Source organism: Temnothorax americanus, unplaced genomic scaffold, assembly GCF_048541705.1.
Source record: "Temnothorax americanus isolate GAGA-0224 unplaced genomic scaffold, ASM4854170v1 Scaffold31, whole genome shotgun sequence".
In the NCBI taxonomy this organism is placed as follows: Eukaryota; Metazoa; Arthropoda; class Insecta; order Hymenoptera; family Formicidae; genus Temnothorax; species Temnothorax americanus.
Window position 1 is genome coordinate 1,222,506 of NW_027509453.1, and position 16,989 is coordinate 1,239,494.

Genomic DNA, 16,989 nt, shown 5'->3' on the forward strand with positions numbered 1-16,989 from the left:
GCAATGTTTCTCAATCTTCTAGCAATAGTAGCAATTAAACTCACGAGAAGTGAATATTCGACAAAAGTAGCACGGAATAAGTGGAAGTGCATTATATCTCAAGCGAAAATTTCTTGCGACGAGCGGAAGGGTTAAAGCTTTCGCGATGGTTGACCATGTGGGTCACGACCCACAAGATTTTTTTATCTAAACAACGCCGAAGGCGTCACAAGAACCCGGGAGAAAGTGCGACCGGCCATTTTCTAATTGACCGCATCCGCCGGAAAAATAGAGTTTACCTCGTTAAACGTCACAGTCATTCCGCGCCGATTAGTATGGACCATAGATCCTCGGCTAATGGACTCGCGAAGAAACCCGCGCGAACTTAATGCGCTTTTCCACGTCATCCTTTTTATGTAAATCGAATTTTCACTCGCGCGCGCCGAGCCCGCGCTATCGAACGGATCTTTTTGCGTTCCGCTCGCCGCTGATCACGCTCGGGGGATTTGCTTTTATTTTTCGAACGAAAGTCCTCCATGAAAGGATGTGTCCAATAATAATCTCTAGAACGACTCTCTCTCGATATTCGCGTTCGTTGCTCTAAGAAATTGAACTTTATTGCAGCAATCAATCATTTTTTCTTATGTATCAAATGGGAATGTATGTACACCCCCGCTATATCACATTATCTGTTACTTTAGACTTTAATATATTTAATACAATAATTTTTTTTATTTAATTTATATTTTAATGAAGTTCTCTCTCTCTCTCTCTCTCTTTGACTGAAATAGGTAAAATATGCAATATATGATATAATGTATATAATAATATAATTAATATACACATGATATAATATATAGTATGTGTGTGTGACATGATATTAAAAGTCGAAAAGTTGACATCTGTACAAAATAGCGTCTCGCTAAAGCAAAACCAATGCCGATTTCGCCATAGACGGGAGAGAAACGCGACGCGACGCGACTTTTGATGCGCTCGGTACAGCGCTTCGGATGGGCGCCCCATCGATCCGTCGGTCGACCGGATCTACCATAGGCGAGGCAGAGATTGAATTAACAGCGATACTAATTGACCACCGGCACCGCCGACGGGTGGTCAGCAGCTGCAACTGCAACGGTAGTGGAGACGCGATTGTCTCGTTGACGGTGGGGGAGTTTCACCTTGAAACGTTATGCAACCCGCGCCGCTTCAACGTTGTATCAGCCGTATATACGCCGGGGTTAGATGCACGCTGGGCGATACCGCGCCCATGTGTTTAACAGCCGTCTAATGGTGCCAGTGTCGTCGGGCAATTACAAATTCCGCGAAAGCGTTTCTCTCGCCGACACGCGGCGCGGGCGGCGGGCGCGTTGCTCGTTGCGCGTGCATCTGTCCTCGCGCTTTTCCGCGCGCGGAACTCGACGCGGACACGACAATACGCGATGCAACGGTAATCGCCCGATGGAGCAATTATATGAGTGACATTTACGTTCGTCATTAAGTTTTGTGCGGGAAAGGGAGAACCCACTTGAACTTGATCCACAGTCTGCAGTCGTTGGATAAATGCCGAACATATGCCTGTTCTTAACAGTAGTTGGGATCTTTACTGTTTTATTTTCTTATAGGAGGGATTTCAAAGACTGCATTGTGATATAAAAATATAACATTCTAATAATAACATCAGTTCTACGATATAATTGTAATAATTAGGAGGACGTGTAAAAACTTGACGAAAGATTTTGTTGACGGTCGAAATTGGCAGTGAAAGTTGTTGATATTTGGCACGTACGCAACGTGCATGATTATTCATTATTCACGACGCGAATTGTTCGCGATAGCTATACATGTTAATGATCTGCAAATGGGCCGGCGATTTAAATGATGTCAAAAGCGTTTGGCGGAATGCGGCATGGTAGCTCAACAGTAATAGACACGTTTACTGCCTCTTCGTTGCATTGATTCTCTAATTATAAGTTATTTAGATACGAATCCGCGTAATCTTTGAAATTATTTAAACTAAACTTGAAACTCAGACATATATCAGACGAGAGTTTCGCTAATTAAATCACATTTCTCTCCTAAGCCGGGCGTATCGTGTTTCTTTAATTATCTATGTCGAGTACCAATAAACTAGAATTGCACTCGGTAATTTAATATTGTTGCATTCCCGGAAGCACGTGTAACCTTACGTTTGTCCGAGGAATCGAGGATAACAGCCCGATTAAGAAAATGAGCCGTAATAACAGCTTTGACGTTTGAATCATAAATGAAGGTTCTCAACTTTTTGTTTTCTCTTTTCCCTCTTTCCTTTTTTTTCTAGTATTCCTTGAGAAATGACGTTTCCCTCTCTTCCTTGAGCCATCTGCTAGATTTTGTATTCCTTTGTTTGTTAATTATTCATTGGAAGAGTGAAGTTCGATGTCATGAATTAAGGTAGGCGTCTCGCTACGTGCTAGTCATGTGACTGTTTTGTAGGTTTTCACGTTCAGAAATATATTTCAGGCAATTTTTGCTAAGGGAAAAATAATTTTATGAATTATGGTGTAAAATTTCATACGTGCCAAAGTATGTTACTTTTTCCAAATTATGTGATTTTTCTCATTTGACTTCGTTTTGATCAGCTGATCATGCGAGTCGTCGAGAAAGGTTACAAGTGAGGTTACATCTCCTTTTCGATTGAATTTTGACAATTATTGAGAAAGGGTTTCAAAACGCATGACAGGGGTGTCAATTACTATCCAATTCGGCTAAGAAAGACGAACCTCATAACCTGCAACTACAGTGATTAGCCAGCGGCTTGCCAAGTCTTCCCAACCTTACCTCGACCAAAAAATGTCTGCTCGATTACCGCATTTTCACTAAAATAAACTAAAAAATTAGCAGCGAAATCTCCGGTAAACTATATATTTTATGGTTGCATCGGATTCTTCGAAATCTAATGTACAAAAAGCAATGTTTTTTCTCACTTCATCTAATCGAAAAATGCGAAAATATGTGATTGAAACCGTGATAGAGCCTTCTTTTTCTGGCCGTCTGTATGAAGTAATGCAAAATTTGTGATTTTCGAGATCGATTTTCTAGAGTAAATAGTCGGTAAGGAGCCACAGAAAAAATCGACTGCAAAGCTGATCATATAATTTGATATAAAATCCAAAATCGAAAACTTTATCTAATACATGCCCTGACGAGACGACTACCTTAAAAACATTTTGTGTGAATTATTTTTGTATTCCTGTGACTTAATAATGCATTCAATTTTCGCATCGTTTATCACTCGGCTATTTTTCACGCTTTAAGTAATAGCGTCATTAACGCATACCTATATCGCTATCCTTGAATTCAGCGTGTCTCGTCTCGTAACATCACGTGCAGCTTCGTACGCAACGTCCAACGTCCAACAACGCACGCGTGTTTATTAGCATACGGTTTTTGCGGCGCATCTTCTCGATCGAGCGCCTAATAGAGATTGTCTCGAGATGTTTATTATTATCGCCTGTATAATGGGTAGCGCGCGAGGTAGCGCGGGTAGCGTCTATTGATGCATCGCATATACATCACGCTTCTGCTTTAATAATCGCGCGTGTCGGTTAAATTTCGCAAGCACATTATCAAGTCATTATTCTCAAATTTTGCATAAATTTTAAAGACATTAAAAGCAGCGATTAAACAGTAAAATGAGCGTTTACTATACGTGTCAATTCAAAAGCTGTACGATGACTAATTAACCTTGACGTCGCTTGTTCATTCTAACGAACGATATGCGATCCGTAAACGGCACATGACTTATATAGATATATAACGTTAGACATGAAATGTTCGAAGTAAAATGATAACTACAAGCGAAATGGCAAATAGTTTCCGCTTTTTTATCGTAGATAATATTTAATTAGATTATCGTCTCTCGCAATTTTTTTATTTTAAATATGACGTCTTTACCAAGAATACATTAATAAAATAATCCCGATGTACATATTTGAATCACAATTATAGGATCACGCTGTCGTAATATGCCGGTTGCTCAAGAGTGCCGTTCGTGTGAAGACATTTCCCTCGAGCGCAGGGCCTTTTGTGTGGCCACGATTTTTCTTTGTGTTTCCGGCGAGTGGCGTCGAATAGAGGATCCTTTCATTCGTATACGTCAAGACACGATCGTCTCGCGTTCTTCAGCGTTCTCGACGCGAAGAATTTCGATATGCTCTCGATGCGCCCATGCGAACGTCGCTCCCTACGTTCGTGAAAGGACCGCTATCTATTTGCCTCGTTGTACGTGTCAAGCATATGAAACGTAGTAAAACGCACGTGACACGTGGTTGTATAGCGATACCTTTTGTTGGCCCTTCTCGCCGCGGCAAATAATTGGACGTTGAACGCTTCCGGGTGAAACGAGCGTTCGATGGAAACGGATTATACACATATATATATATATATATATATATATATATATATATATTCTTTAATCCTATAAATACTTCTCTCATTCACGTTCGATCGGCGAGATCGGCGAATAGATAAAAAAAAATATTATTCGTCTATATGCACGAGTAACGTGCTCGTCGCTATTAATAGATAATTACGTATCGAGGAAACACGACTGAACGCTCGTTCTCGATTATTGCCTAATTATGGCGCGCCGGTACCTCGGCTCTCGGCACAAAAACCCGATACTTTCCATCCTTCTTATCGCGAAACGTCACGGATAATCTATACGCGGCGGATGTAGGCACCCGCGAGACATGCCTCTCGTGTGCGATCTTGCCTTCGCGAGAAGTTGCTATCGCGCCTATGCGGCATGCGCGGTCGTGCATGACGGCGTGGCGGCGTGAGGGGTTCTACTTTCTTCGATGGCCTCTCTAGAATCGGGCCCCATCGGACGTTAGTATACGCAACGCGCACGAGGGTAACACGCGCGTCACACAACGCCGGGGCTTATGCATAAACGCAGCCAAGTTCGCTTTCGCGTAATAAATTGTAAGGCAACTTTTCCTGCTGATGCGAGCTAAATCTTAACGGTACATCTTCGCGTTATAGAAGCTCCGCAAATGATAGCCAAGCAACTTTCACGGTTCCCACAGGGGAACTTGAAAACGCTTGCGACGCAAGGAACTCGGCGATCATGCCAATTAGAGGAGTAATCCGACGTGTAACGCTGATGAAAAAAAGAAATACGTAGAGGAAAAAAGCGGGGAATCTAGAGAAAGGAATGGTCGCTCACATATATATATCGGAAGTATTTATTAGAAAAGGACAGATACGTGTAACTGCACACGTGCGCACTTATCTATTTTATTATTAGCATATAATGTATATAATAAGTATACATTGGTTAACGTTTCTATAATCATTATAAATATAGATTTTGTTTTTCATCCCATTGTAAATGCACGAAGTGCATGAATTACTTTTTACATGCGATATGAAATATTTTTCTGTCACTTTGGCATATTACTATTCATTATCTTAAATATTTTGATATTGTCTAATATTTCTTTGTGAACGCATATATATTAAGGTAGTTGTATCGCGACAGTGTTAGTCAACACACTGCAATACGATAATGTACGGAAAACTCTACTTATCTGTGTAAAACTTTTGACTGAGCTTGTACTGTTTTTACTGTTTTCATTCGCGTCAGTAATGTCAGTATACCATCGAGATTAACTCGCGACGCTCGCGTTAGTATGCTATCGAGGTTATTTTGAATAAATAGAAGAAATAGAAGCGAAAATATCTGTTGAACGTTACAAAGGAAGATTAATGAAAAAAAAGTATTAAAGAAAAAAGACTTAAAGCTTTAGCGGCAATGTCTGAACTACATATACATATATCTAATCTTCATATGCGCAGTGTTGCAAGATCTTTACAGGTTAGCTGTCGTATGCGTCCACCGCTATGAGAAATTGTGTACTTTGTGTAACAATTGCTTCAAAACTATAAATAGATAAGGGTCTTGTACTTTTGTAAGAATATTTTTACAAGTCTCTTTTGTCATCTATTTGTTTTTCATTAAAATCCTATATGAGTAGTTTGATCGCTACAATTACAAACGTGATATAGGAAGCCGTTTTCGGCTGCGTTCCTTTTGGGCGCTCACGCGCCGTAAGCTGCTGCAAGCATCATTCTATCTTCGTTGCACATCCGATCAAACGAAGATAGAGCGATGCTTACAGCGCGTGAGCGCCCAAAAGGAACGCACCCTTTGTCCTACACGATACATGTAAAAAGTGCTAAGTTTGATTTCCATTATTTCAACTTTGGTATAGTCAAGCTTTTTCTACTTGCACGTGTGTGTAGAGCGTGTTTACATTAATATGCTGTTCAAATTTTAAAGATTCCTATGAAAATGGGTTTTGTGATACAACTACCTTAATTGATTTAATAATGTATATACCCGTTTATGTTTTGCTAGATATTGCTAATTTTTTTCTTTTCACTGTACACCATATAATTTTGTAAGAAAACGTACATAGCTGTTATTATGCACGTATTTTTAATCGTCAAGAGGACTCGCGATTACTACTTTTACTCGTCGGATTTATAATCGGCGAAAAAATGCTAATTTAATTGTTTCATAACTACCATTGTCCGCCGCAAATCGTAATCGCGACGCACCCGGCGACTGCGAAAACACGCAAAGAAAGGAGGAACTGGGGCGGACAGTTTGATGTATCGCACGACGGAGAAAGAGAGCGGCACAGATCCGCGCCGTGATCCGTTCGCACGGCGTGGCGTGGTGCGGCGCGGCGCGGCGCGGCAACGGCCCGGCGGCACACAACGCGCTTCGGCTTTGGCGCTCGACCTCTTTGCGCCGACGTGGGAGGAATAGGAAGTCGTGCATTAAATCCGAACCTCCACCTTTCAGCGCTTAAACGCCTCTCAAATGGCATGGCCGCGGGACACCGTCCACTTCGAGCGCACAAAAGCGATTGCCTCCATTCCTGAATTGACCGCGACGACACGCGACGTCGATCTTTTCGGAGATGTCTCCCCCAAGACGAACGATACCCGTCGACGATTTGAAAATTTAATTCTCGAATGCATGTTGTCGGTGCGACATCGATATACCTTATGGCCGGCACTATCATTCGTTGATGCTCGGTCTGAGATTTGCGAGATTACGTATCTCGATAAAACACTCGTTATTTATTCATTGCAATATTCCTGCAGCACATTAATATTCGCAGACACTGTAGAAGTTTTTGTGGCTTTCGTTCTGTCAATTCAATAACATGTTTTTTATCTTATGCTTTTTGTTTCTTGTATTATTTTGATTCAAATATCAATAAATATTGATCTGATAATTTTAAATTTATAATTACATTTATAAACTCATAAATTATTGAAATTCTTTGTAACGTATTTTGAAATATTAATTGACAATGTAAAAATTCGAATAATTTATCCTTTTTTAATTTTTTACTTACTTTTACTTTTAACTTTTTTTATAACGGTTAAATTTAATCTAGAATAGCTATACTGTCTTTAAATGGCTAGCGCAACGAAATTGAGCATAAGATAAGAAACTGATAGTACGGTAACAAAATAGCTATATTCTTGTCTCATTCGTGCTAGAGTGACCGCGCCAGCTTAACAGACATATTCAAGAACGTCTCGGCGAGCTCTTGGACTTTCTCGCTCGCGCGTATCGAGCGGAAAAATTCCAGTCTTGGCCGCTCACTTGTGATTACGCTCATTGCCGAATTAACTGCGAACGTCGGATGTTCCCATTTGCGCAAACGGAAAAATTCTACTCCGATACTGTCTTCACGTTCGAGTGCAAAGGTAGGTGGTATCGGAATTCCGGATGGATGTACGCGTTCTCGTGAGGCTGCATTCCTCTTTTGTTAGAGAGGAAGGTGTATGTAGATAAGCCGTTTAATCTCGCGCAAACACGCCTACGCATACCGTGACACCAAACGCGCAGTCAAACTCACGATTGCGTGCAAAAAGATATTCAAATATTTTTGCAGGCGTAAGTATTTCTGGAGTCGTCTGAGATAAGTTTAAAGCTCCCTCACGTGTTGACATATAATTAGTTTACTCAAACAAACGTCGACGTGCGTCCGCTGTTCCTTTCTAGACCACGTTCTTTACTTCAACATTTTCATCCTCCTCAATTAGCTGAATTTTCTGCAAATTTAAACCACGCTAACTGAAATTAACATAAAGACGTTTTATTCACGAGTAATTACAAGAATTGTCGCGCATAAGATTAGGGATAAAGTATAAATAGTTTGTATCAGTGTTCTGTTATGTGGAACAAAAGTAAAGATACCTGTAGGATTGGTCAGAGATGGGATGCATGGATGGACGAAATATGCCGCAACGCAACGTGCTCCTCGCACTCTATCGACATCTCTAACTGCGCATACTTGATCCAATTGGATGCTTAATGTCTCAAAGTCTGAGGTGGTGTCATATGCGCGAGATGATGAAACGCGAAAGGATTTAGCCTTCGTCTTCAAGGCTGACCGCTGGTACACCGCGAACAATCGTCCGTGCTTTAAGTGGAGTTCACACGGTGTTCGCGGCACCTACGAGAAACAATAGAGACTTCATAACGAGATTCTTCATTTAATTTTAAATCGTCATATATCTTTCGTGAAAGAAGAGAAAAATATCGCGATGAGACACTCCGAGCGTGAGATAAAACTTGTCATTTGTGCGCTTGTGTGCGTGTGCGTGCGTTACACGCATGTAATTGACCTGATTTTCTATGAATATACATAGGCTTCGTTACGTCAAAAGATTCAGTCGCGTTTCTCGGATTAGGAATGATAAAGAGAACTGGATCTCGCGCGGGTGAGGAGGACGGGGAGAGAAATGACGGGAGACGTCGAACAAAGATTTCGCTACTGCAATCGTTTCCAATGAAAGAGCAAGGAGAGGACAGAATGCATGCACGCTCTTATTGCATTCTCCCTCAGGGTCGCGTCAATCTAGAACTGTAATCTGTAATTCATAGCAATGCGATCGAAATTGTCTAACATAATAGCTTAGTTATTATTATAATTGTTACAATATATAGTAATAGGTTATAATAATATAACAATATAGTCTTTTATGTTTAATATGTATAACTTTAACATGTAAAACGTGAATTACGGATTAATTCTTTAAGGGCGGGTATTTTAAACGAGCTTTATCGCGCAGAACGCAAAAAAAGAGGAAATATAAGCTATTTATACAAACAAATTTAGTCAGAATTGGAATTTTTATATTAAAAAATGATGTAATGATAAAAAATATATTTTATTGTAAAATTATGTAAAGTATACTGTAGCTTATATTTACTCGTTTTTAAAAGGTTAATGATTCATATCAAAACTATAAAATTGATTTATATAAAATTGTATTTGCAAATCGCATATTATAAATTTGCAGTCGAAGCGACACAACTTGATATGTTTTTGCGCTCTTTTGCAACATAACAAGACTGTTCTTTGATCACGAGTTCTTGATGACCATGATGATACACGCGTGATAGCTTAGCTTTTGCGTCGCAGGAGCTTGTGCGCGGATAGAAAGTAATTTTCGGGACACAGATAAAAGCGAGGTCGGCACGCGAGAGATCGTGGAAATAAGAGGAGAACGCGCGGCAACCTGGATAGAATCCAAAACTCACGTCCCACCTCATAGAATGTCGAGGGAAAGGAAAAATTACACAGCTGGCGTTGGCTTTTGACGTTTGACCAGCGGCTCATTTAAATCTTTTGTATTCATAAGCAGTCGATCTACAAGCCTTTCGCTTGAACTGTTGCTGACAACGGAAGAACATTACACGTATATACGTATAAAATTATATATTTTGAAACAGAAAAAGAAGTTAATTGTCATATATTAAAGCTAAAAAGTTTCTATTTTTTTTTTAGTTATATATTTTATATATATAATATTTTAAATGGAATTTTATATATATATATATATATATATATATATATAAAATCGATGTCTAGAAAGTTTAATTTACACCTATAAGTGTATATCTAATATCTATATTTATTTTGTATATCTTATATCTTTAGAAATGATATACGAGCTACTTGCATATTGGGAATTAGTCTTTTTGTATGCCAATTCAATGGTTTGTCGGTTTTGTGTTGCAGAGGGGTCTGAGTGTCTGAGAGTCGGTTGTAGCCAGAGGCCGACAACATGAGGAACTCGACGTTACTGAAATGGGCGCAGAATTCGGCGAACAATAAAAATCAGCCGAGTAAAAACGGAGGTGAGTAACCCTGGCTCTCCAAAGCACGTGTGTCGCGAATCGCGACTATTAGTATTAGCAAATATGGCTCGCCGCTGCTATGGCGAAGGTTGAAAACCATCGCGACTCTTCTGTTCGCAGGAACGAGTAGGAACTGGATACACCCACCGGACGCGCTCCAAAAAGGACATATCGCCTACCTAGTCAAGGTATTGTACGATTTCTATACTGCGCAGATATTGTAAGTAACGTTGTGTTATATGGAGATATTACTTATATATCTCGAACTTTCTTTCGTAAAGAACTGTAACGATTATTTTTGCGAGTCACAATTTGTGCTGAAAAATTCGTGCTAGAAGATAAATAAATGATTTTTGTAAAGCAATAAAATTTTTATTTTTATAAATAATTTATTATAAGATTACGTTTTTATTTTTAACGGGATGTTGAGAGTATTTTTAATTATTGATATTCTGGCGTATGCACATTAACCAAGGTCGCGGTACGCGATTGTGAAACCGCGGGATGAACAACAACCAAGCGACGACAAGTATCATCTTGGCACCGTTTCTCGGTATCTCGAAACTGACGGAATGAAAGGTCGAGGCCGTCGCGACGCGTATCATCTATCCTCTTTTTCCGCTTTTAATTTCATCTCCGGTAGCTTATCGAGCCCGTGAACCCACTCAACGGGATATCCATTACGCGTTCGTGAAATTTGTTGACGTGCGTTCGCCTAATTACCTTTCGCTGCTAACGAGCGTAATTAAGCTAAGTTGATTATTTCGCCGGGCGGAACGCCGAGGCATCGTGCACAGCCTGAGAAAAGCTGGAGAAATTGCTGGCTACTATTAAGCAATAACTGCGGCGGAAGGGTAATGAGAATAGAAGCAGTTGATTGAAAACAAAAACATTCAATATTTTTTATTCTTGTATGTTTTATAGAGAAAAGAAATATTTTTAAATTTTTTAAATTTTTATATTTTATAATACAGTAGATTGTTAGGTATATTTCTCTAAAAAAAAAAAAAAAAAAAAAAAAATTGGAAAGCGGTTTCATAGAAATATTATATAATAATTTGTGATAATTGATTCAAATTATCAAAAAAAATTAATATTTCCTGTAATGAGAGAAAGGAGTGCAAGGCTGAAAACGAAAGACGCAGACGTCTCATATTAATACATACAGATGTTCAAGTTGAATCTAATAACGGGAGGGGCTTATGTCCGGTCGTTGAAAAAACGATGCGGACGTAAAACCGAAAGTGACCCGCGATTTGCACTTTCTAGAGCCGGTTGTAGAATCTCATTATTTCCATGACTTGCACAGAAATAGGAAAAAAGATCCTAGGCTCGAAGCGTTTATTCATTTCGCGTCACCCGGAAAAATTGCGCAACGATCGCAACCGCGCACCCGCACCCGCCTGCCTTTCGTTTCGAATTGTTACCGGCACGTACGTAAAGTTTCCCCCATGAATACGAATACGGCATATATCGCGGATGAATTGTTGGTCGAGACGCTGAGACCCAACAGGCCAACAGGCGCGTCGCCCGCGCCGTGAGTTCGTTGAACTTCGAAACTTCGCGCGAGCGGCCAGATTTCACTATCTCACGAACGAAACGAGTGTCGTGTCGTCACCACTAGACACGAAACAGCGGAATTGGCATGTCCGGACATGCCTTTTTCTCTGACCGGATTAAGTTTCCGCAATCCAACTCTCCCCGTGGCTTTTTTTCGGAAGATATTCCCGCCCAAGAGAAGTTTCTCTTCGTGGCACAAAATATCTCATCATATTCCTATCGACTGCACACATAATCAATCTCATTATTCATTACATTTAGGTTGACAAAAAAGGCATAAAACTTTTTTTTTTAATTAAAAGCAATTTTTAAAAATTTTGATAGCAATTTATTTGAATTTTTTTGTAATCCTAGAAGAATTTAAAGATTAGCTTTTGGCTATCGTATTTTTATTATAATTATCTCTAACCAAATCCTCATTTTATTTTGTGTGAAATGCGATTAATTATTTATTTGTATATTTATCAGAAATAAAATGGAAAACGCGATCGATTTGCATAAGTAATCGAGATGACGGTTTCATCATCCAAGAAGATGCGTATTTGACCAGAAATATAAAAGTATCCCGAGATCATTAAACTACACAGCGAAACGTCATCGTGGCGCGATGATATCGCGCAATTTGTCAGTGTTACGTTTATCGCGTTGTTCGTGTAAGATTAAAGTGCAGAAATATTTTATCGGGTAGAAGGAATGCGGCGTAAATTGCCGTTAGATTTGCGTCTTATTTTCAAACGTCATTGCGAAATGTCTTGTTTCTTTTGTTCGGTTTGCGAAATGCGATTATTGCAAGCAGTTCCTATTAACTATAACGATTAGGATTAATTTCTCTCCTTGCCGACGTATATCCGACTTCTTTTCTCGCTCTCTACGTATCGCGATCAACGTTTTTATTTTTATCGTTTATTTTTTGCAATATGCGCGCCAGAATCTTTGCGTTCGACAAATAAAATTTTTTGTATGATTTAAGATGCCCGAAACTCGTAAGCTGTTTTGATTGCGTAAAAGTGTATATACCGATTTATACAGCCATATCCACAAGCAGTTGAACAACTTTTCTCTCGGAAATATTACCTTGACGAGAGATGTCGTGCGTTGCTAATTTACAGATGCATGCCGGAGATTTACGACGATTATAATGCAAAAATATGCAAGCCGCGGAGGAATGCGTTAAAAAAAAACCGCGATTAATAAAGAAGTGCATTCGTATCGCGTTTTCAATGCGCATTTTTTCTCGGAAACGTCACAACGTTTCTCACGCTGCGTCGTTCCTCTGGCTGTTTTTGTCACAAAAGTTGCGCATACACGGAATGTACCTGATTCCCCTTTTTTTCGTCATCTTCCTATGATTTGATATTTTAGTATTTGGGCAGCACAGAGGTGGACCAACCCAAAGGGATCGAGGTCGTTAAGGAGGCGATCTGCAAACTGAAATTCAATCAGCAACTCAAGAAGAGCGAAGGCACGAAAACCCCGAAGGTCGAGCTCACTATAAGCATCGATGGCGTGGCGATACAGGAACCAAAAACGAAAACGACGCCTAAGGTTAGTGCCATTCGTCGACGTGAAGATGACTTTTACGCGATAATTGCGTTCCGTACGTTCACGTGTCCAAGGCTCGATTACTTGACCGTCATTTAATCGAAGGTTATTCTTGCAGCGAATTATGCATCAGTATCCGTTACATAGAATCTCGTACTGCGCCGACGACAAAGGGGAGAAGAAGTTCTTCAGTTTTATCGCGAAGGAAGAGGACGCGGAGAGGCATACATGCTTCGTTTTTGTTAGCGATAAACTAGCCGAGGAAATCACGCTGACCATCGGCCAAGCTTTCGATTTGGCCTACAGGAGGTTCCTGGAAACATCCGGCAAGGATTTAGAGACACAACGACGTTGTATGGTCCTGCAGCAGAAGATAAAGCGACTCGAACACGAGAACAATGTTTATCGGCAACGATTGCAGGACGTCGCGGTTATTAAAGGCTCGGTTAGTTTGAAAAATATATATGAGAGAAGTATATCTAATACTTTTAATAATATATAAATAAAAATTATTTCAATACTTGTTTACTATATTTCTATTTAGACGGATGTGTCGGCGTACCTATCGCAACATAATATACCCGATATTCTTCACGTACCTGGAGCTCCTACGGATTCACCGCAAGTCAATGGTACGATTAGCCAGCCATTGCTGAACATGAGCGACAGCAACGGAAATACATCTAATGGACCACAGCAACCGCCACCAGTTCCACCGAGAAGTTTCGAGAAGAGTTTTGACGATGATTTCATGGGGTATGATCAATGTGATGATTGTAAATTTCACTAATCTCAGCTTTCTTGATTTCATATTATTTCTTATTTTTTCATAGAAATGAGCCAGCGCCAATGCCGTCGGTCGGCACTAAATTGGAAGGACTGTTGATGGACGAGTTTGAGGAAGATTTCAATCCAAGAGCTTACGAGACCGCAACCAACGGTCTTGCCAATCATCAGTCAAATAACAATCCGCTCCTTAACGGTCAGATATCTTCAGGATCGATCTTCTTCTCGCAATCTAACGGCACAACCAGTCCTCCGCCCCTGCGTAAGTATACAATTTATGGATATTAACTTTTATTACACATATATCATCTCTGAGAATATTGTGATCTCTATCCAGTGGCACCACCACCAAAGACGAAAGACTCGAGACGTCAAAATGGAATCAAGGAAGATCTGTTTGGTAGCATTCCTTTTAATCCTACGCCGGCTTTAAACATGAAGAATGAATTTAAGGATCCGTTTGAAATGGGAGAATTCGGAGCTTCGACCATGACATCTAATCCTAGCCAGCAAGAACTGGAAAACGCTATCGGTCTGCTAGACAAGAAGCTGCTGGAGATGAAGGTAAAACATGCAATTTTCATTCTCCAATTGCTTCTGTTGTAGACAAGTTGTAACATAGCGAAAAATTTTTAGGATGGTTTTAGTAGAGGGCTGTGCATCGGAACGGATGACTTTTCTTTGGAGAGCTTGGACCCACTGCGGAATTAAAATCGCCAATCAGATCGGAAGTTACGAGCGTTCGAACGAGAACTTTATTAAGTGCTCTTAAGATGCAGAGTACGAAATACCAATTAATACGGATAAAGCAATTAGGGATTATGTCCGTGTAAAACCAAAATTAGTCAATTATTACTATTACTCTACTCGTATATTTATGATCATGTTCGATATTTATGGTACACATTTATGTGAAATAATTCTATAAGCGTGTATCCTTCTACACTCGCTAGTAATCTACGCTATTCTATTCGTCGCTTTAGAACTGGGGTCCAATCTGAATGACGCACTGAAAATGCGTTATCGTTGTTAATGATCAGTCAGTGAGAGGAGATCTCAAGTCGACCGTTAGAGTGGAATGAGACATTATTCTAATCGAGACAACATAATTATATAGACGAAAATTTGTTATATACATATATCTGTCTATATATATAACTAATTTTATGTATGTATGTATGTATATATACATACATACACAATTTTTTCTTGTCGCGAATCTCATCGACGAGAATTTGATATATATATGTATATGTATATATATAATTTTTCTTATCGCGAATCTCATATCGACGATGGTATGCTTGCGTATTTCATATTTTTTAACGAGATATTGAAAAAGAACTAATGAATATATTATAATTTTGTAGCCATTGAATTGAAGAATTGGTGACGGCCGAGCAATCTCTTACATTCTAAAGCTACAATTAAGAAAAGCTACAATTGATAATATACATTTTACACTCGGCCTAGTTTGATTTAAACTCGTCACATTGTTGTTCAATCGTCTGTCGAAAAGTGAGCTAGTAGATGAAAAAAAAAAAACAAAAAAAACGGAGCACTAACGTAGTAGCGTTTAGAAATCACACTAATAATACGAACGCATAGCTTTCATAGTCTGTCGATTGAACTCATACACTCAGCATATCCTTTTTCTTTGGTCTGTCGTACATACCTTCACCTTGCTTTTAACGCGTGAACGTAAGTGATAGGAAAAAAAAGTTTATTGTAGGAGCGCATGAAAACTTTCGGCTGTAAAGTTTACGGTAATGTCTACGTATCGCGACCCGACCAAACGTAAGGCGTTAAACGAGTTGACGTTTATCGCTATAGAGAGGATTAGTAATTATGTACATATGAAATATTATTGTTGCTATATTGTTTAAGATATAATAGTTAAGAATATAGCATATGATTATTACAACAAATATTGAACATCCTATACATCTTCCTTATACTCTGTATATTAATCTCGAAATAATCTGAAGTTGTGCACCCGTCTTGTCATAACATTATCCTCGACGCTTTCACGACTAAAATGTCATAAACAAAATAACACAGTTCCAAAATGTCACAGTTCCAACTTTTAAAAATCAATTCATTTTCGATCGTCCAATTTCCTTAAAATTTCACTTTTACTTCCTTTGAAATTGCAAATAATGGCGTTCACGAGACTAGTCTTCCTTACTTTCTACATAATTTTGGTCAGCAATGTCATGTTGCATCGAAGTGCAAATAATAATGGTAAGAAAATATACAACGCGAGTTAAATATTTCAAAACGTTAATTAAATATTAAAAAGATACATTTGTAAAGAATGCGTAATGGAAGAAAGTACGTGCTACGTTTTTCAAGAACCATATCGTTATTCAGTTACCGAAGGAATTGTAAATTTTTTGGAAGAATTGCAACATAAAGTATAAATTAAACAAATATTTTCTGTCGCACAAACAATAAGTATAAGTGATGTATTGCATTTATTATACAGGGAACTTTAATAGTAAAATCACCCCTACAAGATACTTTGAAGAACATTACGAAATGTTGTATAGAACCTCGAAATAGCGAGTCGTTGAAAAAAATATTGTCATTTACCTGTGCGCCTGACGAAGAAAAATCAATTAAAAAAACGTTTATGTAACAAATATTGGGACATTATATTCAGCTATTTATATTTTAGTAAACATTTAATAGGAATAACGTTAATTATTAATTGCATTAAGCAAATATTAAAATTGTAGTAGAAATCTATCGTATGATAATTATACAAGCAACGTAAAAGTTTAGAATAGATCTCAAGAGTGCTCTAATTCGTATATAGTTCATGTTGTTTCATAAAAGTGTTAGTATCGCTTATGTCCATTTTCTATCAACGCAGATTAACTTTAATCTCGGTTTAACTT

At 38.9% G+C, this 16,989-nt stretch overlaps 1 protein-coding gene across 3 annotated transcripts in view; it reads left to right on the plus strand.

Moving 5' to 3' along the window:
* LOC143900893 (PTB domain-containing engulfment adapter protein 1) overlaps window positions 1–16,014 on the plus strand; it is a 30,467-nt gene extending 14,453 nt beyond the window's left edge. For 2 of the 3 annotated variants that reach the window (XM_077412670.1, XM_077412668.1), the window contains exons 2-9: window positions 10,080–10,198; window positions 10,319–10,386; window positions 13,121–13,303; window positions 13,419–13,745; window positions 13,845–14,056; window positions 14,134–14,348; window positions 14,424–14,650; window positions 14,723–16,014. In XM_077412670.1, the coding sequence (XP_077268796.1) occupies window positions 10,126–10,198; window positions 10,319–10,386; window positions 13,121–13,303; window positions 13,419–13,745; window positions 13,845–14,056; window positions 14,134–14,348; window positions 14,424–14,650; window positions 14,723–14,797 (1,380 nt within the window). In that variant the 5' untranslated portion in view covers window positions 10,080–10,125 and the 3' untranslated portion in view covers window positions 14,798–16,014. Of the gene's footprint in view, window positions 1–7,726; window positions 7,756–10,079; window positions 10,199–10,318; window positions 10,387–13,120; window positions 13,304–13,418; window positions 13,746–13,844; window positions 14,057–14,133; window positions 14,349–14,423; window positions 14,651–14,722 lie in introns of those variants that run through there. The other variant, XM_077412671.1, reaches the window with a different exon arrangement.
* The last annotated feature ends 975 nt before the right edge of the window (window positions 16,015–16,989 follow it).